The sequence below is a fragment of the Temnothorax americanus genome, unplaced genomic scaffold (assembly GCF_048541705.1).
Source record: "Temnothorax americanus isolate GAGA-0224 unplaced genomic scaffold, ASM4854170v1 Scaffold102, whole genome shotgun sequence".
Lineage (NCBI taxonomy): Eukaryota > Metazoa > Arthropoda > Insecta > Hymenoptera > Formicidae > Temnothorax > Temnothorax americanus.
In genome coordinates this window covers 300,690-320,903 of record NW_027509234.1, presented here as the reverse complement: position 1 = coordinate 320,903, position 20,214 = coordinate 300,690, and the positions used below count along the sequence as shown (strand labels likewise).

General features: G+C 35.1%; 4 protein-coding genes, 1 long non-coding RNA gene and 1 pseudogene across 15 annotated transcripts; 2 read left to right on the top strand and 4 right to left on the bottom strand.

The window, feature by feature from the left end:
• Positions 1-68: 68 nt before the first annotated feature.
• LOC143902882 (GTPase-activating protein and VPS9 domain-containing protein 1-like) lies at positions 69-980 on the bottom strand. The gene is made up of 2 exons (XM_077416095.1): positions 645-980; positions 69-576 (listed from the first exon to the last, which is right to left on the bottom strand). Exons 1-2 carry the CDS (start codon positions 978-980, stop codon positions 538-540), a joined length of 375 nt encoding a protein of 124 aa, XP_077272221.1. The 3' UTR covers positions 69-537.
• Positions 981-1,254: 274 nt separating this feature from the next.
• On the bottom strand, positions 1,255-4,211 carry LOC143902867 (brefeldin A-inhibited guanine nucleotide-exchange protein 2 pseudogene; annotated as a pseudogene). 4 transcript variants are annotated; one of them, XR_013258522.1, is made up of 6 exons: positions 4,073-4,211; positions 3,087-3,681; positions 2,339-3,013; positions 1,792-2,017; positions 1,423-1,678; positions 1,255-1,322 (listed from the first exon to the last, which is right to left on the bottom strand). The product of XR_013258522.1 is annotated as a brefeldin A-inhibited guanine nucleotide-exchange protein 2 pseudogene, transcript variant X3 (transcript). The 4 variants fall into 4 exon arrangements; XR_013258523.1 differs by lacking the exon at positions 4,073-4,211 and adding an exon at positions 3,932-4,049; XR_013258520.1 differs by lacking the exon at positions 4,073-4,211 and having other exon boundaries at positions 2,201-3,013; positions 3,087-3,812.
• A 107-nt stretch (positions 4,212-4,318) lies between these two features.
• On the top strand, positions 4,319-5,608 carry LOC143902897 (uncharacterized). 3 transcript variants are annotated; one of them, XR_013258528.1, is made up of 4 exons: positions 4,319-4,658; positions 4,742-4,788; positions 4,921-5,008; positions 5,124-5,608. It is a non-coding gene; the product is annotated as an uncharacterized LOC143902897 (long non-coding RNA). The 3 variants fall into 3 exon arrangements; XR_013258525.1 differs by having other exon boundaries at positions 4,319-4,665; XR_013258526.1 differs by having other exon boundaries at positions 4,319-4,684.
• Positions 5,609-6,331: 723 nt separating this feature from the next.
• LOC143902851 (uncharacterized) lies at positions 6,332-10,627 on the bottom strand. Its single transcript, XM_077416039.1, has 4 exons — positions 9,807-10,627; positions 9,320-9,502; positions 8,884-9,132; positions 6,332-8,810 (listed from the first exon to the last, which is right to left on the bottom strand). The coding sequence occupies exons 1-4, from the start codon at positions 9,866-9,868 to the stop codon at positions 8,540-8,542; spliced, it is 765 nt and encodes a 254-aa protein (XP_077272165.1). The 5' UTR covers positions 9,869-10,627; the 3' UTR covers positions 6,332-8,539.
• Positions 10,628-10,781: 154 nt separating this feature from the next.
• On the top strand, positions 10,782-20,208 carry LOC143902824 (ER degradation-enhancing alpha-mannosidase-like protein 3). Of its 5 annotated transcripts, none has more exons than XM_077416005.1 (9): positions 10,782-11,090; positions 11,175-11,416; positions 11,555-11,682; positions 11,764-11,809; positions 13,791-13,891; positions 14,060-14,099; positions 14,189-14,301; positions 14,424-14,577; positions 19,947-20,208. In XM_077416005.1, the coding sequence occupies exons 2-9, from the start codon at positions 11,414-11,416 to the stop codon at positions 20,130-20,132; spliced, it is 771 nt and encodes a 256-aa protein (XP_077272131.1). In that variant the 5' UTR covers positions 10,782-11,090; positions 11,175-11,413; the 3' UTR covers positions 20,133-20,208. The 5 variants fall into 5 exon arrangements, with proteins under 5 accessions (XP_077272131.1, XP_077272137.1, XP_077272146.1 ...); XM_077416011.1 differs by having other exon boundaries at positions 10,782-11,101; XM_077416028.1 differs by lacking the exon at positions 19,947-20,208 and adding an exon at positions 15,101-15,302 and having other exon boundaries at positions 10,791-11,416.
• LOC143902891 (uncharacterized) lies at positions 18,859-19,694 on the bottom strand. Its single transcript, XM_077416108.1, has 2 exons — positions 19,310-19,694; positions 18,859-19,120 (listed from the first exon to the last, which is right to left on the bottom strand). The coding sequence occupies exons 1-2, from the start codon at positions 19,445-19,447 to the stop codon at positions 18,935-18,937; spliced, it is 324 nt and encodes a 107-aa protein (XP_077272234.1). The 5' UTR covers positions 19,448-19,694; the 3' UTR covers positions 18,859-18,934.
• Positions 20,209-20,214: the final 6 nt, after the last annotated feature.

The following is a 20,214-nucleotide window of genomic DNA, read 5'->3' as shown; positions in this document are numbered from 1 at the left end:
TGGTTTGAGTCTCGGCTCTTGGGGAAGGTACGCATGTAGAAAGAGTACGCCAACACAGTTTATCCTGCTAAAATGGTTATCAATCTCTATAAGTTCTTTATTGTTTACACTTAAATTATAGAATATCTAAACGTTTCTTTTTTTTCGATGTCCTGTGAAATTGTACAATAGAGTTACAAATAAAGATAAAGCCACACTTTACGTATAATCTGATTCAGTCTTTGCTAATGTTACATAATAACGTGCCAAAGAACTAACAGTTAGACTATTTAAGAGGCTATTTAAGAATTTTAATTAAGATACTGAAAGCATAAAACTGTTCAGCTACCTTTACACAAAGATATTGGTCTTCTTCTTTATGAAATCGTCAAATTATGATTATGATACATTTCTACATTATCACCAGCATCGAATCTAATCTTATTTATCGTGATACTCTTGAGAAACTGTTAATCCATTGTCTTAACTCGATCGCGGCGCAGAACTGCGTCCACCAATGTTGTTCCTCTCCCTCCAATCGATTCCCGTAAAAGCTGTCTACATATTGAACAGTCGATACAACGACGGCGGATTAGTCTGAAATTAAGCACACGTTAACAATCACTCTTCTTCCTAAAATCACAATTCTCTTTTCAATCGCATACCTTGATTATGACATAGACCAGCACGGGAGTCAGATCGTCGGCAGCAGGTATGCCTCTTTCCGACGCCATGGAGAGGAGATTCATGATGGTAGTCGCGCAACGAAATACACACTGCAACTTATCCCTAGGAGTCTTATACGCCGATATCACAGCCAATTCAGCCTGCGCCCATGACCAGTGGCATTCGTAATGATGAACTTTTAAAATGTGTAGGTCCTTGTGATTTGGATGAGTTACGACCTTTGCCAACTTTTTGATGTGACCGTGAAAAAGCTGGTCTCTATATACATCTCCATCTTCATTTAGATAGAGCGCATTGTGGTATATCCGTGCCATGACGGTTCTTTCAACCACGACTCGCCAAATCTAACTGGTTGACGCTCGCCGCTGAAAATAAGAAATAAGTTCAGACGTCTCTGAGCACTCCGTTAAGATCAATTGCGAGATAAATAATTATATTCATGTACATTGCCAGATCAGATCGTTATCCATTTCCACGTGGACCTTCCCTAGAAAATTATCCACGAGATCCTGTTTCTCGTCTGCTAACGTAAGCTTTTTAAACTCTTCGCAGAAACGCAGGAGAAAAGCCTTCTTTTTTCCAAAAATACCCTCACACAAACGGATACAAGATGATTATTGATAGCATCCCGATCGCACTTAACTCGCACGCATAATCTGAAAAATATTATTATTAAACGGTTAACATCTTACATTTAAACATCTTACATTTACTTATACGTTACATACAAAGATGATATTTATATATAAACAGTACCTATCTAAGTGAGCTAATGTCGACAGCAATCCCTGACGACATCTGATTAAATATGCGATATAAGGAGATCGCTTTTGATAATCCTCTCGAAGTGATTTGAAGAGCTTTCTACATCCATCGTCATTAAATAGACGCACGCAACGTAAAGTTCATGAAGATGAGCTAGTAATGCTCTATTCTGCAGGTTTATAGCTTCTGCCAATTGTAGTTGTAAAAACGCAACCAGTTCGTTTTCTTTCTGCGACTAACAATGTCTCTGTAATAAAATGTTATATGGCAAATATTTGAGCATTAAATAATTAAGTAATCCATAAAAAAAAATCACACTTTGTTTTGTACGCCATGATTGAAAAATAATACAATAAATACCTCTGAAGTATTCCATGGAATGTGTTGAAGGTCAGCAGTGCTAAGTACCATACGTAATTTTCTTTTAGCATCTGCAAAAGCATAAGAGTTCTACATTATTCGAATCGATTGAAAGTCTTTCATCTTCCACCTCTTTTGTACGGGACTGATTGCTTTCGACCGAAGCTGTATCGCCTAGCTGCGCTTCGCTTTCTTCTGTATTTCGCTAATATATCATCGGTAGTATCTGAAATTAATCAAAAGAACAATTTATTACTGTCTAAAACTTGCAGGAAAACTTTCCCTTTTTTTAAGCATTATATACTTTCCGATTTATCTTCGATTCTACAAAACTATTAAAACAGAAACCGTTTATATTGTAAAAAAATAATATATAATAATTGTTAATAGTTATTTATTAATATCTTACCGCCCGCGACATTATATACCGGATGATGTTACATCTTCAACTTGATGTTACTCTACAAACTTTATATTGCTTGTTTCGAAGAACATTCTCTGTTCCAAATAATACACCTATCCTGTCATCCTCTTTCTTATAACGCACCTGATTTGGCGATGCACCTAGCTCCAGAGCTTGACAACCTTGAGCAATCTTAGAGAGATCATTGACGAGCTTCTCGAAGAGATTCGCTGCTGGGATCGCAATTGTAGTTAACGTAGATGTCGACGACGCTCTGGGCATCCGCACAGATCCTCGTAAGCGCATGTATGACCATCCACTTGTGCTCAAAAGAGCTGCTACAGGTCTCGAGGATGTTCATAAAGATCTCCTTAAAAAACACCTCAATCTGCATCTTGAGGTGCATCTTGAAACGGGCGAGCAGCGCCAGGAACAGCGCTAACGACAGCTCGAACACTTCCGGCATCAAAGACACGCCATTCTTCGACAGCACGACACACAAGTACTGTTTAATGGCGATAACAAACATCTCGTTAGAGCGCAAAATTGGACCGGCATTCTGCAAGATTCCCAGAAGTAACTGAAGCGACAAGATCTTGGAACGGAGCTCGTGCGATATTGGATCGGGAGTGCCGTCCGGCAGCGGTTTCATAGAGAGCTTGCAGAGAGCGCGAAACACCAGGATTGCATCATTTTGCAGCACATGGGTGAATTTTGCAGTTACCATGTTGTCATTCTCAGCGGCTGCCTCGTCACCGTTGTTCTCCGAACTACCGTTCTCCAAACTGACTTTCTCTTCCAATGGCACCACGGATTTTACTACATCAAGAATACTCTTGACAATTGTTTGAGAATCAATGTTATCATTACTAGGAGCATTCTCTGGACTAACCTTGGCTTCAGTTTCGCCGTTTGCTATGACAGAACTCTCCTGCTGATGTTCCCCATCAAGCCTCACGATCTCTTCCTCCGCCTGAGTCTCCATTCGCGCAAAGATCACATTGATCATCTGCGTGAGAGTCGCATGGGCTGTTGTTTGATTCACCAGGTTGCGCGACGCCAAGTAAACGTTGTAAACAGTACGAATTGTTTAACAGTACCGTACTCTCATGTACCTCCACACCTCCGCTGGCTTGTCATTACAGTCAGCAGAGCTTTAATAATCTGCAGTTGCACACCCTCATCGGTCTGTGGACCGGTGAAGCAACCGCAGATTGTCTCGACAATGCGCACAATCAGCAGCATGTTAGGCTCCGTTGAATCAGACACATTGCCAGATGGCTATATGCGATTAACTTCGGCAGGCAGTCCAGTGCTGTGTCACCACAATCCGTAGTGACTAGCTCTGACATGCTGATTCAAATGGCAAGAAGTACTTCTCAGCGGTAATGACATTTGAGTCGCTCAATTGGGCTGTGGCAGGGCGTTTGAGATAACCTCTTTACCCTGCACAGCTGGTACATCTTTGATCTCGTTACGGAGATCCTCTGCAAGACAGAATATTAGTCACAAACTTAATTAGCAACTATCGCTTATAATTACAAGCTTATTAGTCTGTATATTTATTTATTTCACTATAAAATAATTTTTAAAACGTTTATATTAATTCTGATTGCAGACGGACATTCGAGAACACTAGCGCCTTCTTCTTTTAACATAAATAACTAAAAATCTATATTTCGGCTAATTACCGAGTTTATAAATATTTAATTAAAATTATCTGGGTGACTCACAAACCTTTTTAATCACACTTCATAACTCTTCATACAAAATACAAACGATTCCGTATAAAAACTTTTATTAATTTATCTATTTCGGCTAAATATGCATGGTGTAAAAATAATTAATTAATTACAATTAAACGAATGACTCACAAACCTTTTCAATTGCACTTTAAAAGTCTTCATACGAAATACAAACGATTTCATATGGTAGATTCTTTCCCGGATATTCATTTCCGGTCAAATACATATACGAATGGGTCGGCCTTCGCAGTCGGTAGTCTGATACGGGCTTTATGAAACGGACCGATTTTCATGTGGCCAAATGACGTGGTCACGTGAGCGCTCTGTTACATGTATGTATGCATACCATAGACATATTATATCTAGACCGAGCGTTAAGGAGTGGGGGTATAGGCGCACGTAGAAAGAGAGACACTCTGTTGTGTGGCTGTTCGTTCTCTCTCGTTTCGCGCATGCGTACGCAAAATATGTGTGATGGGAGGGAGGTATTAAGAAAGAGGAGCGAGGTGGAACGAGAAACTAAAACTTGGAACATGAAACGGCTAGAAGTTGCTGTAGGACCACAGAGTAAATACGTTTATACGTTTTACATATAAAAAGATAATGCTTTTTACGGCGAGTTTGTTTATCGGTATTTATTCAAGTTTATAAAAGGACGCCAATAAAATAAAGTAGTGAAATAAAGTGCCTGGGGAACGTGAAAACTCTCTTTCTCTATGGTAGATGGTGACTATATATATCAAACGTTAATAGATACTATAAACAGATGACGTAAAAAGCATATTACTCTGTGGTTCTGCAGCTATGGCATAAAGTAAATACCATCAACATTAGGAATAAACACAAGTTGTATGTATTGGTTGTTATATATATATATATATATATACATATATATATATATATATATATATATATATATGAGCTATTATAATCTTAAAATCGTTACTATTTTAAGTGATAATTATTTTTAATATTTTATAGCAAAAGTGTGGCTAAAATTGCCGAAAATTATGAAGTGCCACATATGTTACAAAGAATGGAATCCTTCGTTTCCATTGCAATTTCACAGGTAATGTATAATAAATCTGAGTATGGTTAGATTTTATCACATATATATTTATTTATTATATATAAATATTCTTCAACTTCAAATCAAAATAATGTAAAGTATTATATGTTTATAGTTTTCCAAAAGATATGCAGAAAGGCGGAGGATTCTCATTCAGGGAATTGCAATGTATAAAATAAAGTCTAATTGAATACCAAATAAATATAAATAAGGTATAATTATAAATAAATATATAAAATAATTAAGGTATAATTGAATACAAAATAAAATCACAGATGTATTGGAACTGTTGCTTAGTGTTTATTAGGATATACTTATCGTTTACATATAAACTGTTATAGTATTAATGTGTTACATTAACATAAAATAAATATTAACAATTAATGTTATAGAAACATATAACATTAAGTGTTGTAGTATTAAAAATGTATAGAGTAGTTTTGTTTATATACTTTTAAAATAGCAGAGAAAACTTTAACATATGTATTTTATTCAGTATTATAATTCGAATTTTATTGATTTTGAAAAAGTGTTAATTTATTATTTTTCATTCTTATTCTTCGGGTGGAATTTGTAAGCGTTGTACTGTCATGTTTAAGACGCGCGTTGAAAAAGTTTTCAAAATTAATTTTATTATTTGACTTCGGTGATCAAACAATGGAGACTGTTCATAAATATGTCTATCTGTATTAAATACATATGAAGGAAGTGAGCGGAAAGATTGACATATTAAAACATTTAATATATTTTTAGTTGTAAATAATTTGTCTTGATTACTTCTGAAAGTTTTTTCTGCGTTTTTACATATTATAATAACATCAGGTGATGCTACATACAAACCACCGCGATTTTTTCGCTGTAACAGTTTACCAGTAAATGTGTTTGATTCTTTCTGTGCCTCGCTTGCAATGAGCAATTGTTTACAAAATAAGCAATCAATTTTATGTGTAATAGTTTTAGCAACAAATCCAGACATGTACGTAATAACTTCCTCAGCATATTCAGTTAAGAACCAATTATTGTTTTGATTGAAATAATCATGATCCATAAAAATAGCATTTGCAGCATCTTGATCAGAATCATTATCTGCATTTTGTTGTATACTATGTGCAGTTACTTGCTCGTTTCTTACAGATTCATTATTAGATACATTAAGTAGTACAGTGTCGTCTTGTGGAATGCAGTTTGCACTTAAAGGAACAGACACATTTGCTAAATGTAATATTTTTCTATAAGATGCTTTGAATTGTTTCGCACTCGGATTATTGTTCCAACCGTTCATTCTTCTAATCAAAGAAAAAAAAGTTTCAATATGGTCTTGGGATAATTTGTATGTTAACAAAAACTCTATTGTATTTTCATTAAATAGCTGTTCTGCTAAAGCAATACTATTTTGTAAATCAATAACAAACCCAATAAAGCCTGTTTTTCGTACACTTTGAAGTACAGGAACGTCTTTAATTTTTAAAGATTTAATATATAAAACAAACCTCTCAATGTTATCTTTTAGAATACGTATTTTATCTTTCGTTATTGCTCGTTTGGTTTCTGTTTTATTATTTAAATTTTTAGAATTTAATATGTCAAATACGTCGTTAAATGTCTTGCAAAATGTCGCGGTTGCTGAAGCTCCGGCAAAATGAGGTAATTTTAAGTCATATTCTCCAAACCCAAGTGCAGCAGTTACCGAATTACTGAAAACTTGTGCTGCTAAATGTACTTTCATTTTTTCGTTGTAAAAGTATACATGTCTACTTCTAACTTTAGTCGCAAGGTGTAATTTTTCCGCGTCTTGTAACGAAACTAATTGCCGTATAAATTTCCAACTAATTATATGATTTTCGTTATCACTTAAGTCTTCCTTACCAAGTGCATTTCTAACAAGTTTTATCATGTGACACGCGTCATAAAAAACATATATACGTTTAGACTCATCAGCGGGATGGACAAAATATGGTACAATCTGTTCAATTTCAGTTTGTTTCAAACGTGCGCCCAATTCTTCACACATAGATATATTGGAAGATACTCCATCAAACGTAATACTGACAATATCTAGATCGTTTTCATGAAGTGCACATAAAATAGTCTTTAATAACTTTGCTTTTTCACGGCCATTTAATTTATCAGTGAAGTAATACGCAATTGGAAGTTTAAAATTCTGGTTTATTGCAACTAACATAAAGACAAAAATTTCACTAGCAAGCGGCACTTTATCTTTAGCAATGGCACCGATGTCAACAAAACCATGTGATTTTTGTCCATCCCAATCAACACTTTTTCTAATACTCATTTCATCGAAAGTTAAATTAAACACTATTTTCTTATTTTTTTCGCGAGCATTTCGAACTACATTGCGTACGGTTTTTAATGCTTGGTCAGATATACCGGAGTCGCTACTAATATTTCGCATCCATGTTCGAATAGTAGTTGGATGTGGAAGACATTTTAAAAACGTTTTTCTTAGGAATGAATATGCCGCAGGGGAGTGAAAATGGAGCGTACAAGCAAAACATCTCAAAGCGTGTGGAAAAACTTTTGGCTTTCGCTCATTTAAAAGTCTTCTTAGTAATTCTTCTACAGGACCAGGCACTACATCCTATAAGACATTACGATATTATCTCATTTACCACCCGTAACGTGATAAATTACATCATTTATACTTTACCGAAGTATTCGGGTTCTCTATACGTTTATATACAATTTCGAAATAAAATAAGAAGAAACTTGTTATTTTAACTTCTTACATTTACCTAATTACTTTTACATTTACATAATTACTTACTTTTCTTTACTTTCTTACTTTCTTAATTGTTATTTTAACTTTTAAGATTTACATAATTATTTTTACATTTACATAATTACATACTATTCTTTACCTACTTTCTTTATATTATATCTACATTTACTCTTATTATTGTCCTAAATACAATTTTAATTTCAGCACTGCCGTCCTAAATACAATTTTAATCTCAGCAGTGCTTATATTAACAAATACTTAAGTATAATACTTGCTGGTTGGCAATCTATTAAATGACTTCTGTACAAATATCAATATGAACTGCACATTTTTATGTTATATTTTTATATAATAAATAGGTTGCCGGCCAATAACGAGCAATGTTAGACGTTAAAATTTCAAAATTTATTAATGTAACATTACAAATGGTACGTTTCGGCAACACTGTGCCTTCCTCAGCCAATTTTAACAATTAATTGAAATGCCACGAATCATGTGTCAAGAGTACATGATTCGTGGCATTTCAATTAATTGTTAAAATTGGCTGAGGAAGGCACAGTGTTGCCGAAACGTACCATTTGTAATGTTACATTAATAAATTTTGAAATTTTAACGTCTAACATTGCTCGTTATTGGCCGGCAACCTATTTATTATTTGACACACACGAGCTTGACCTTTAATTATAATTTTATATTCGTAACAATTACTGTTAACTGAAATATAATTTACAAGTATTTTAAGTTATTCGTTAATTACGAAATACATAAAAATCTGCAGTTTCAAAGCATTATTAATTACTAACCTTCAGGGCATTTGCAACATCTTCTGTTACCAAATTTTTAGCTTTCAACATTTGTGTCATAGATTGCAGCGATATTAATTTTTTTTCTAATTTTGATTTTCGTGCAACAGACATTTTGTTTAAATATCTATTATATCGTAGATATTTTATAAATGTTATCCAAGCATTACTAGTGAACTCTGTTTTTTTTAAACATTCTATATTATGTTTACCAGTTTTGACGAAAACCTTTTCAACTTCGTCAATATTACATCGTTTTCTGAAACAAAAGTTTATTTATAATATTTGCAAATTGGAACAAATTAGAATGTTTATTTTTGTGTTTGTCTCACCTTTTCCCACTGCTATTTTTTTTTGAAAGTATTGCTCCATTACTAGTATTATTGTCACCATTATTAGTATCATGTTCGATACCCATTATTAAGTCTTGACTGTCTTGTGTGTTTGTTATATTGCTTGTGTTTTCTCCGTTTGTAGTATTATTGTCACCATTAGTAGTATCATGTTTAATATCCATTATTGAATCTTGATTGTCTTGTGTGTTTGTTATATTGCTTGAGTTTTCTTTGTTTTGACGAGATCTATATGAAACAAAAAACATTTCTTTATATCTGATGCTTTATGTATAAAATATATGTATATCTATATGTACAATTTTTATGTAATAACCTTTTACTATAATAACAATAAATAATATAACCTTAATAAAAGTATAATTTATTTAAAAAAAAAATCGTAATCTTATCTTATTGAAAAGTCTATTGTTACCTTTGCATAAAAATAGATGGAATTGCAGTTTTGTATAATCTTTTACATGGTACAGGTGTGCCACAGTAATAATAATCTTTCTGTGCAAAATGATCACTGCAAATTCTTGCATTTTTGTAAGCACTGATAGTGTACCCAATGCTAGCAAACCATTTTTCTCGCCTTTCTGCATCTTTCGGAAAACTAAACATAATACTATACATTATTTTAAATTAAAGCTGAAGAATATTTTTATACCGAATAATATATTTATTCCGCCAGTGATTATTAACAGAAATAATTACTTTAAACCGACTTTACAATATTTAACATCGTTTGATCTTTCCGATATGAACATCCGATATGAAAAACTGCGAGCCAACTTGGTTTGTCGGACACAGTACTTTTTAGATCAATCGTCGAGATGTTAATTCCGAGACGTATAATATTTTTATATAAAAAAATACACATGTGATAACATCTAACCACTTCCAGATTTACACATTACCTGTGAAATCGTCGTGGAAACGAAGAATCGAATTCTTTCCAACATATATAGCAATTCACCATTTTTTGCAATTTTAGCCACACTTTGGCAATTTCAGCCAAGCTCCTCCGAACTGCGTTTGCGTTTGTGCCCGCGTGCCTGTGTGTGTGGGTGCGCGCGCGCGTCCCCGACGCCGTACGTGCGTCGCGCGTTCTCTGGGTCCTGCGGGTTCCGTGGGTCCTGTGCCGTAACTGCCGCACCGTGCCGCGGGTACGGGATGTAGGGATGGGCGAGCGGGCGGACGGACGCACCACCACGGCCACCACGCACGGCACGCACCACGTCGCGTGTCACTCCCTCGGCCTCGGTCGTCGTCGTCGTTTTCTCTCGCTCACGCTCTTGCTCTTGCTCTCGCTCGCGCGCGCGCGCGTCCTCGTCGTCGTCGGGTCTCCTCCCTCGTGCCACTGGTCCACGGGCTCGGGACACCTGTCGCGATTTCGCGCACCGTGATATCCGGCCTCCGTGTCGGTCCCGGTCGGCGAGTCGGTCGACGGACGAGCGATCGGTCGATCGTAACCTGCCAAAAGTACCAAACTCCGCACGTTCACGCACGTTGTACGCGTTCCAGCACTTCACTTTGCACAACGCGGTTTCCGCTTATACGCACTTATACGGCCATAACCAATTTCAGCACTTCTAGCCGTTCTGTTTCAGTCGTTTCAGTTCCTTGTCCCTTGTTCCACCTCGCTCCTCTTAATGCCTCCCTCCCATCACGCTTATTTTGCGTACGCATGCGCGAAACGAGAGAGAACGAACAGCCACACAACAGAGTGTCTCTCTTTCTACGTCGCCTATACCCCCACTCCTCAAATTTGAGCATATGCTCGGTCTAGATATAATATGTCTATGATGCATACATATGTATGTCATACAACTACCACAGTATATACAGTATACAGTATACCAGTATACCACTACTACCAGGTAATACAGTCGGTCACTCGTTTCGAGAGATTAGTTAGAGGTTATTAAATGGCGATAATCGTGTCAAATGTGAAGAGATCACCGCCACTTGTCATGTGAGTTAATAGGGCGAAGCACGAGGAATCAATGTGTTATTGTGGAAATAGTTGAGATCATCCAGGAGAGAGCGAGCGAATTCGCGAGGAGAGAACATATTGGTGAAACTCGTGCATGTCGCATTACAAAACGAAAAACCATCTCGGCGAATCGACCGCAGCCACATCTGGCCTTGATGAAAATACACAATCAGCTGTCCCTATCGCCTGCTGTTTATATCTCCCGGTGACAACACAGTTCGTCCTACAAATTCTTGCTTCCGCTCGCTAATTACATTCTAATGAATTCTGATGTCTTACCGATTACTAGGAAAGAGACTCGACGAAAGATTATTGATCTTAAATCGCTCGCAACCGAATAATTTCATGAGAGTTACGTCTATTTGTGCCATTTGATCAGCCAAAGTGGCAGGTCCATGAATCCCCCACAAGCCTCCTTCAATGTGACGTGATATACCCTACGTGTCATCAATTTGAAGAGAAACGATAGCGTCCTATGTATAAAAAGATAGAAATAAGCGAGACGAGAAAGGATTCGAGGGAACTCACATGGTGCACTCTCTTTTCGTATTTTTTGTGATAAAATGGGGTCATCGAAATGAGATAGATTAGTTGGAAAGATTTTTGGTGGACCATGTGTGCTACTAAGAGCTTGAGATCTTGACAAAAAAGGAGAATTTATTTTTTTAGCAAACAATGGCTTGCGATGGTCTTATTTGGGGACTGTTGTTTGTGGGATGTAGCATACAGGCATTATGGGCTGTATCCAAAGACGATCCATCGGAATACATGAATAAGGAGGAGAGAGAAACTTTGAAGTTTGTATTATTTACTACCCTACACGATTAAATCTCTATTATGAATTGTACTTTTCGTAATCATACTATTATATTTTATAGAGAGGAAGCGAGGGATATGTTTTATCATGCATATAATGCATACATGGTAAGTAATATTTGTGATTTATATATATATATATATATCTTTATTTTTGGTTTATGTAATTAACCCTATATTACTTGCATAGGTAAGTTTTTTTTACATAATTACTCACATGTGGTGTATTTTGCACTCCAATATTATCTCAATTTTTTTGTCTTTTTTTTATGATTTACAATTAAATAAAGATTGTGATAATATTCTATATATTTTCTAGATTAAGATAAATGCAAAGATTTTTCTTTAAGTAAAACAATTTATGTAGCATTTTTGATCGATAAAAAAGTTTTACTCTGTGAATTTCTAAGACTGGAGTGTATTTTTCATCTCACACAAGTAACGTACAGTTAATTATACTGGTTAATAATAGTAATATCTTATATATATGTAAATATAAGTTATAAATAGCTAAAGTGTGTATATGTTACGGGCAATTTGATAAATTGGGCATTATGCATAATGGCCGGGCATTATGCATAATTCCCAATTTGTTCGGCCAATATGATTAATAGAGAAGAATTAATCAAATTGCCCGGTCATTATGCATATTTCCCAATGCTAAATGGTCATTTTGATAAATCATCTCATTTGAGTTGATTTTCCCGGCAATCTTAAGCTATCTAACCTATACATTATTTTTCGTATATAGTGAACGGTTACTACGTTTACGCGAGCAGATATTTTGTATTTAACTATTTAAAGCGCGTCATCTAACCTATGTAGGTTAGTGACGCGCTTTAAACAGTTAAATATTTTTAAAGCGCGTCAACTAATCTATGTAACTGTTTAAAGCGCGTCACTAACCTACATCTCGCTTCGCGGGGCAGAGCGACACTTTTTTCTGTCAGATTCGGTTGTTTTGTGCAAAAACGCGTCGATTAAGCCTAAGTTTAACGAAATCGGTGAGAAGGCCACTATTCGGCACATTTACCAAATAATTTATTAATTTGTCTGTTATAAATTATGTTTAAACACAAAATATAAAATATTTTAGTGCATGAACTCATTGTAAGTAAGAAAGTTGAAATTATAGACAGACTGCCATTTTTTTTAAAAAGATATTTTAATATGTTAATCACATTTCCCACTTGTCTGTGGGCATTATGCATAATGACCGGTCAGTTTGATTAATTTGAACATTTTTGCTTTTATTATTCAAATGTCCCGAAAGAAGCGGGCATTATGCATAATGCCCGGCCATTATGCATAATGACCGGATTAATCAAATTGCCCGTAACATATATAAGGGAAAACCATTCTTTAAAAAATTGTTACTTCCTGCTTTTCATATTGAGCCAAAATAGACATTCTAATATAGATAGATATAAGTAAGCTTTTCATAACACTTGAAAATGATTGTTATATGTCTATTATTAACCTGTTGTTGCGACAAATATTATCACATGCCTCTAATTAGTTCATGAGGGAAGTGATTGGGATATTATTTTTCGTAACATTTTCTATATATTCTGTATCATTTTCTACATAGTTGCTATATAGCCTAAACTTTGCTAATATGCTAACGAATTGCGTTAGCGTAATTAAATTGATATCAATTTAATTATGTGATTGTGCTGTTCTAACTTTAGTTGAGATTGCATTTCAAGTCGGAAAGTAATAGCCCGTGATTTGCGAAGAATATCAAGAGACACGGTAGTGTCTCGCGCAAAGTATACACGAAGCGAGACCGCACCGTGACTCTTACGCGACGCGACGAGTTGCGAGTAACCCAAGATTTTAAGATCTTGGGTAACCATATAAATTTCACGCGAACAATATTACTAGACAATTAAGATCCAGTCCAGCAGAAGTGGAATTCTGTAACTCTTAACGACAGTTTTGTTATTGTTTTATTTGCGTTGCGCAGGTATTACATATGATAAGAAAGCTGCGCAACGACAATATAACGATAACAAAACTGTCGTTAAGAGTTACAGAACAGCCTGTCGTATTTCACTTACTTGTAATTGTTATAATTTTTTTCAAGGATAATGCATATCCTGCTGATGAACTGATGCCATTAAGCTGCAAAGGACGATATAGAGGCTCTGAACCGAATAGGGGTGATATAGATTCTACATTGGGAAAGTAAGAAACTAAATTATTTATAAAAGTATCTATATGAAATATGAATTGATTATATTTCTGTAATAACTTTATGCTTCTGTTAAATTCTTGATAATTATTACTTCTTATTAATATTAATATTGCTACTGATAACATAACTTATTCTAATTTGCGTACTATTATTTGCAGTTTTTCACTTACTTTGGTAGATACACTGGATACATTAGTGGTAAGTTGTAACAACAAATATTGTTTGATATATCAATGACACGTAGTACTAATTCTACTTATATATTAATTTTATTTTATATATATTAGGTACTGGGGGATTTGGAAGAATTCGAAAATGCAGTCAAACTTGTTGCTAGAGATGTAAGCTTTGATACAGATGTTATTGTTTCCTTATTTGAAACAAATATTAGAATGCTTGGGTAAGTGAGACTATTGCAATCAAAATCAAAGCTTTTATATATCAAGTGTTTACTTAAAAATAAACATTATTTATTATAAGATTTTTATGTTAAATGGTATCTGTTTTGCTGTTTTTTTACAGAGGTCTTCTTAGTGGTCATATATTGGCCGAATATTTACAACAGAGAGCCGATATAATGCCATGGTATAGAGGAGAACTTTTGGACTTGGCTAAAGATTTAGGATTTAGATTTTTACCAGCATTTAACACAACTACTGGAATACCTTATGGCAGAGTAAGTTTGATACATAATGATATGCAACGTATTTTATTGGAGTGTTATACTGGATTAATGTATCAACATACATTTATCAAGCGGTACGGTACTGTGATGCCAAAGCTAAAAAATATGACTATATTCACTACGATTATATTAACATAGTCATTACAACATGGTACTACTAAGCTTATCTGGAGTTTTTACATCAAAATCAAACTTTTAATTAAGATATCTTAGAAACTATAGGCATAATAAAACATGTATCGTCTTTTTTTTACATAATTTTTATCGCGCGCGTAATTTGCAACCTGTCTGATTAAGATCAATACAGTCAATCTTGAGACCTCGAAATCTCAACAGCAAAAATGTCACTTTTTTCGCAAAGCGAGTTCAGATTTCAGTCACACGTACACACGCAAAACTAGTTTTTCTCTCAAGTCCCATTCGCAGCTCTCACATATGGACATACGTGCACATTTGAATATATGTGATATATATATGAACTTAAGTAGGCATATATTTTCTTGTACATTTTCAGCGGTCTCACAACTGCATTGAAGCACATATTTGAATGAATGTGCGATGTATGTACATAATAAGCATGTACACATTATTCTTTTAATACGTTCACGGATGACGATTAATAGCGCCATAATGTTAATGAGTTTTTAAGAAGAAAAGATTGAGATTTTTGTTTATAAAATAAGATCTGATTAATTAAAATGATTTAATAATGTTTATATATTTGCACACAACATATTATAACCATTCCCTTTCTCTTTCTTCTTCCTTTTTTCTGGGAGGGAGGAAAGGAGAAAAAAGGAGAGAGAAGATAATTAATAAATAATCTTGCAGATAGAATGATACAAATTTTTTTTATTGTTATGTAAATGGTTTTAAATCAAAGAACTTTTGTGTAATAGTATATTACACTACAAGGGCCGAAAGTTGAATTTTCGGCCCTGCGCGTCATGATGCCGCGAGGCGAAGCCGAGGGCATCATGACGAGCAGGACCGAGATTTCAACTTTTGGCCCGCGTAGTGTATACGATTTTTCTTCATAGCCGGTCGAAAGTACGTTATTAATTTTACTTTTTTTAACTTTAAATGTTAATAAGCATGTTTTTGATGCCTGCCCCCGACATTTGCGGCACGAGCGAAGCGAGTGCTGCTGGTCGGGGGGGGGGGGCAGGCATCAAATACATTCCAAGAGTCAAGTTAAAATACACAACCAAATTATTTTCTTCACAGTTTGACAGTGAAGTTTTGTGTTCTATCTGCCACTTTTTATACGTGTCGTAAACAAGATTGTATCGATCAACATACTTCTTTGGCAACGTATCTGTATTTATTATCAATCGCGCTTCTGCATCGAAATTTCGTATAACTTCTTCCTCGTCTACGGATTCATCAGATGACATATTGACAGAACAATATTGATGACTATTTTTAAGGTTAAAGGGCGTTAAGGTTTAAAGTTATAGAGAGCGTGCGTGTACTTTTCACAGGGAGTAAATGTTAAACTTTCGTCCCTGCTATTAGGGACGAAAGTACGTACTTTCGACCGAGGTATGAAGAAAAATTATGTGTACACATAATAAAAATGCGGAATTATAATAAAAATTGGCTGAATTAAAATTATGTGTAGACATAATAAAAATTGTATGAATTAAAATTATGTGTACACATAATAAAAATGCGGATTTATTTTTATGTCAGACGTAATTTTAATTCATCCAATTTTTATTATGTCTAGACATAATTTTAATTCATACAATTTTTATTATGTCAAGACATAATTTTAATTCATACAATTTTTATTCTTTCTAATAAAAATTGGATGAATTAAAATTATGTGGGTATAATTAAAATTCAAAGTTTGATCATCTAAACATTTATGTATTTAGATAAAATTTTTATTCGTTGAATTAAAATTATGCCTTGACATAATTTTAATTCTGAATTTTAATTATGTCTTGACATAATAATAATTGTAGGATTAAAAATTATGTCCTGCTATAATAAAAATCTGGTTTTATTTTTATACACGTTGTGCGTTGTATTTGAGCATAATTTTAATTTAGTAAATTAAATAATGTCAGGATGCGTAATACAAATTCTAAATTATTTTTATATTTGGACAGAATTTTTATTCGGTAAATTATTGTGTCGAAACATAAATTTAGTTTACCGCATTATTGACTCAACATGATAATATTTTAAAGAAATACTATTTATCTAAACCTTCTTAAGCTTTAAATAAGAAAAGTGGGTAATACGGAAATAGTCTTTTATAAAAATAAGGTGAATAAATTTTTTCCTTTACTAAGAATGGTTTTATAAAGTGATTTACTTTCATAATGTAACGCAAAAATAAAATGCTTCTAAATTTAAATAACTGATGTCATAATAAAAATTGACACGCTTAAATTGTGGAAGCATGTAAATTACAAAATTTAAAAATGCGATTTATTCTGTACATTTTAAATAATGCACGCCTTCAATGTGTTCCTACGAAATTGCATTCAATTTTTCAAAATTTTGCAAAGTGAAAGATTTAATTATGTTAAGACATAATAAAAATGCATTATAATTATGTCTTAACATAAGAATAATGCTACATTTCTTTATAAAACGCTGTGAAACGCCGTTTTATTTTTCAGTAGCAAAAATAATATTTTACTTGATATAAACGTTTCAAAAAATAATTGTCTGAGAAAAATTGCAATTCTTATTCATGAATTAAAATTATGTCTAGATATAATTTTAATTCATCCCATTTTTATTATGTCTAGACATAATAAAAATGAATTAAAATTATGTGTACACATAATTTTAATTCAGCCAATTTTTATTATGTCTAGACATAATTTTAATTCATTAATAAGAATCGCGATTTTTCTTAAGACAATTATTATTCTATCTTTTGTATTGAATGGAATATTTATTATGTTATTAAAAAGTAAAACGGCTCGCCTTATCAATTTTTATTATATTATGACATAATTTTAATTGGATGAATTAAAATTATGTCTAGACATAATAAAAATTGGACGAATTAAAATTATGTCTAGACATAATAAAAATTAGATAAATTAAAATTATGTCTTGACATAAAAATAATACCGAATTTTTATTATGTGTAGACATAATTTTAATTCGTCCAATTTTTATTATGTCTAGACATAATTTTAATTCATTAATAAAAATCGCAATTTTTCTTAGACAATTATTTTTCGAAACTTTTATATCGAGTACAATATTATTTATGCTATTGAAAAGTAAAACGGTGTGCCATCCAATTTTCGTTAAATTTTACTTTGACGAATTAAAATTATGTCTAGACATAATTTTAATTAATTATTTTTATGCCTAGACATAATAATAATGTTTCTAAACCATTTTTCTCTTTATTGTAAATTGGAGAATTAGTTTTTATTTGTATACTAAAAATGTTTGCTATTAAAAAGTAAAACGGCATGCCATAGGCTATGGCTATGGCATGGCTATGCTTATGTATGCGCTCTTCTACCCGCCCGAAGCTGGCCGAGCCGCGCCGAGTCGCCGGTCGCCGCCGAGCGCCCAGCGCACACGTACACGGCTCCGTCAGCTGTGTGCGTGTCCCCACCAGGCGCGCAGGCAGCGGGCAAACAGCACCATTGGCACCTCTGAACACAGCCCTTGTCAGTATGTTACCACGGAAATTCCCCATAAGCTGCTCTTACTAGTGACAGAGAGAAACCTGAGAGAGGCCATCCCGGCATTTTTTGTCAATTTTTCTGTGTCACATTTTCCGACGCGCACCCTGATAAAGTGCGTATCAACTACGTCGTTTCGCTCGGTAACCGCACATGGTTTGCGTCCGTGCTAATGGTTCGTGTCCGAACTAGCCAGTTAGTGGGGATATGCTGCGGCCTCGCTCGGCCACGCTCGGCCGCGCTCGGCCGGCCCGGCGCCTCGGCAAGCTTCGAGCGAGGAGAGGACAGACATACGATTTACGATTTACTGTCTCCGTCTATGACTGCTAGCTGCCTTGGCACGCGCCGGCTATGCGACGTCGCCACGATGCCACGCATTTCGGATATCGCGTACGGTGTCTCGCCGAGTGCCGAATCTCGAGTTGTTAAATATATATATATATATATATATATATATATATATATATATATATATATAATATATTAACATAAAAATTAAAATTTGTTAACGTAATACTATTTTTGTTAAGTAAGGAAGGAAAGGATTTTTAGAAGTCAGAGGAACAGCTACGCATAAATAAAATATATCACCTATATGTATATTAATATTGTTATTTTATTTCAAAGTAAATTAAAAGAAGTACGATATAAAAGTATGATATAAAAGTTATATATTATTTCTCATAGTAATGAATTTGGATTCCGGTGATTTTTTTATCTTCTCCTGCTGCGCCTCTGCCTCTTCCTCTACCTCCACCTCGTCCTCTGCCACTGCCTCTGCCTCTGCCTCTGCCTCTGCCTCTGCCTCTCCCTCGCATCGCGTTGTATACCGCCCGCACCAACGAGCTTAACGTTTCAGGCTGTAACAAAAAATAAATATTTTAAGTAAAATGACATTTTCGTGTATATATATATACGTAAATAAATTTCATTATTAACACTTTGTCGAACGCTGTCACGTATGCGTCACATGTGATATGTGCGATTGCAAAGTGTTAATAATCATTATCAATAATGATAAGAAATTATCCCATTATTTCAACACTTACGTTTAATACGATCGGCTGAGTCGCCGTCGGAGCCGTTGCTGTGGTCGACATCGTCGCCGTGGCTATGGGCGCCGTTACGACCGCCGGGGTCGTCGTTGACGTCGTGGCTCTAGAGGCCGTCGCGGCCGCCGTCGGCATCGTGATCGTGAGGGGCCGTCACGGGCCTCGGGGTCGTCGTTGCTGTCGTCGGCATCGTGATCGTGACGGCCCCCACGGCCACGATGCCGACGACGGCCGCGACGGCTCCTACGGCCACGATGCCGACGACAGCAACGACGACCCCGAGGCCCGTGACGGCCCTCACGATCACGATGCCGACGGCGGCCGCGACGGCCTCTAGAGCCACGACGTCAACGACGACCCCGGCGGTCGTAACGGCGCCCATAGCCACGGCGACGATGTCGACCACAGCAACGGCTCCGACGGCGACTCAGCCGATCGTATTAAACGTAAGTGTTGAAATAATGGGATAATTTCTTATCATTATTGATAATGATTATTAACACTTTGCAATCGCACATATCACATGTGACGCATACGTGACAGCGTTCGACAAAGTGTTAATAATGAAATTTATTTACGTATATATATATACACGAAAATGTCATTTTACTTAAAATATTTATTTTTGTTACAGCCTGAAACGTTAAGCTCGTTGGTGCGGGCGGTATACAACGCGATGCGAGGGAGAGGCAGAGGCAGAGGCAGAGGCAGAGGCAGAGGCAGTGGCAGAGGACGAGGTGGAGGTAGAGGAAGAGGCAGAGGCGCAGCTGGAGAAGATAAAAAAATCACCGGAATCCAAATTCATTACTATGAGAAATAATATATAACTTTTATATCATACTTTTATATCGTACTTCTTTTAATTTACTTTGAAATAAAATAACAATATTAATATACATATA

Excerpts from the sequence above, each read along its gene's own strand:
- LOC143902882 (XM_077416095.1), bottom strand. The coding sequence starts at position 980 with ATGGCACGGATATACCACAATGCGCTCTATCTAAATGAAGATGGAGAT. Across the intron at positions 577-644 it reads TGGTCTATGTCATAATCAAG|ACTAATCCGCCGTCGTTGTA; the intron begins GTATGCGATTGA and ends GCTTAATTTCAG.
- LOC143902824 (XM_077416005.1), top strand. Across the intron at positions 14,100-14,188 it reads ATACACTGGATACATTAGTG|GTACTGGGGGATTTGGAAGA; the intron begins GTAAGTTGTAAC and ends TATATATATTAG. Across the intron at positions 14,578-19,946 it reads CTGGAATACCTTATGGCAGA|CCTGAAACGTTAAGCTCGTT; the intron begins GTAAGTTTGATA and ends TTTTTGTTACAG.
- LOC143902891 (XM_077416108.1), bottom strand. The coding sequence starts at position 19,447 with ATGCCGACGGCGGCCGCGACGGCCTCTAGAGCCACGACGTCAACGACG. Across the intron at positions 19,121-19,309 it reads CTCAGCCGATCGTATTAAAC|CCTGAAACGTTAAGCTCGTT; the intron begins GTAAGTGTTGAA and ends TTTTTGTTACAG.
- LOC143902851 (XM_077416039.1), bottom strand. The coding sequence starts at position 9,868 with ATGGTGAATTGCTATATATGTTGGAAAGAATTCGATTCTTCGTTTCCA. Across the intron at positions 9,503-9,806 it reads TTTCCACGACGATTTCACAG|TTTTCCGAAAGATGCAGAAA; the intron begins GTAATGTGTAAA and ends TATTATGTTTAG. Across the intron at positions 8,811-8,883 it reads AAAAATAGCAGTGGGAAAAG|AAAACGATGTAATATTGACG; the intron begins GTGAGACAAACA and ends CTTTTGTTTCAG.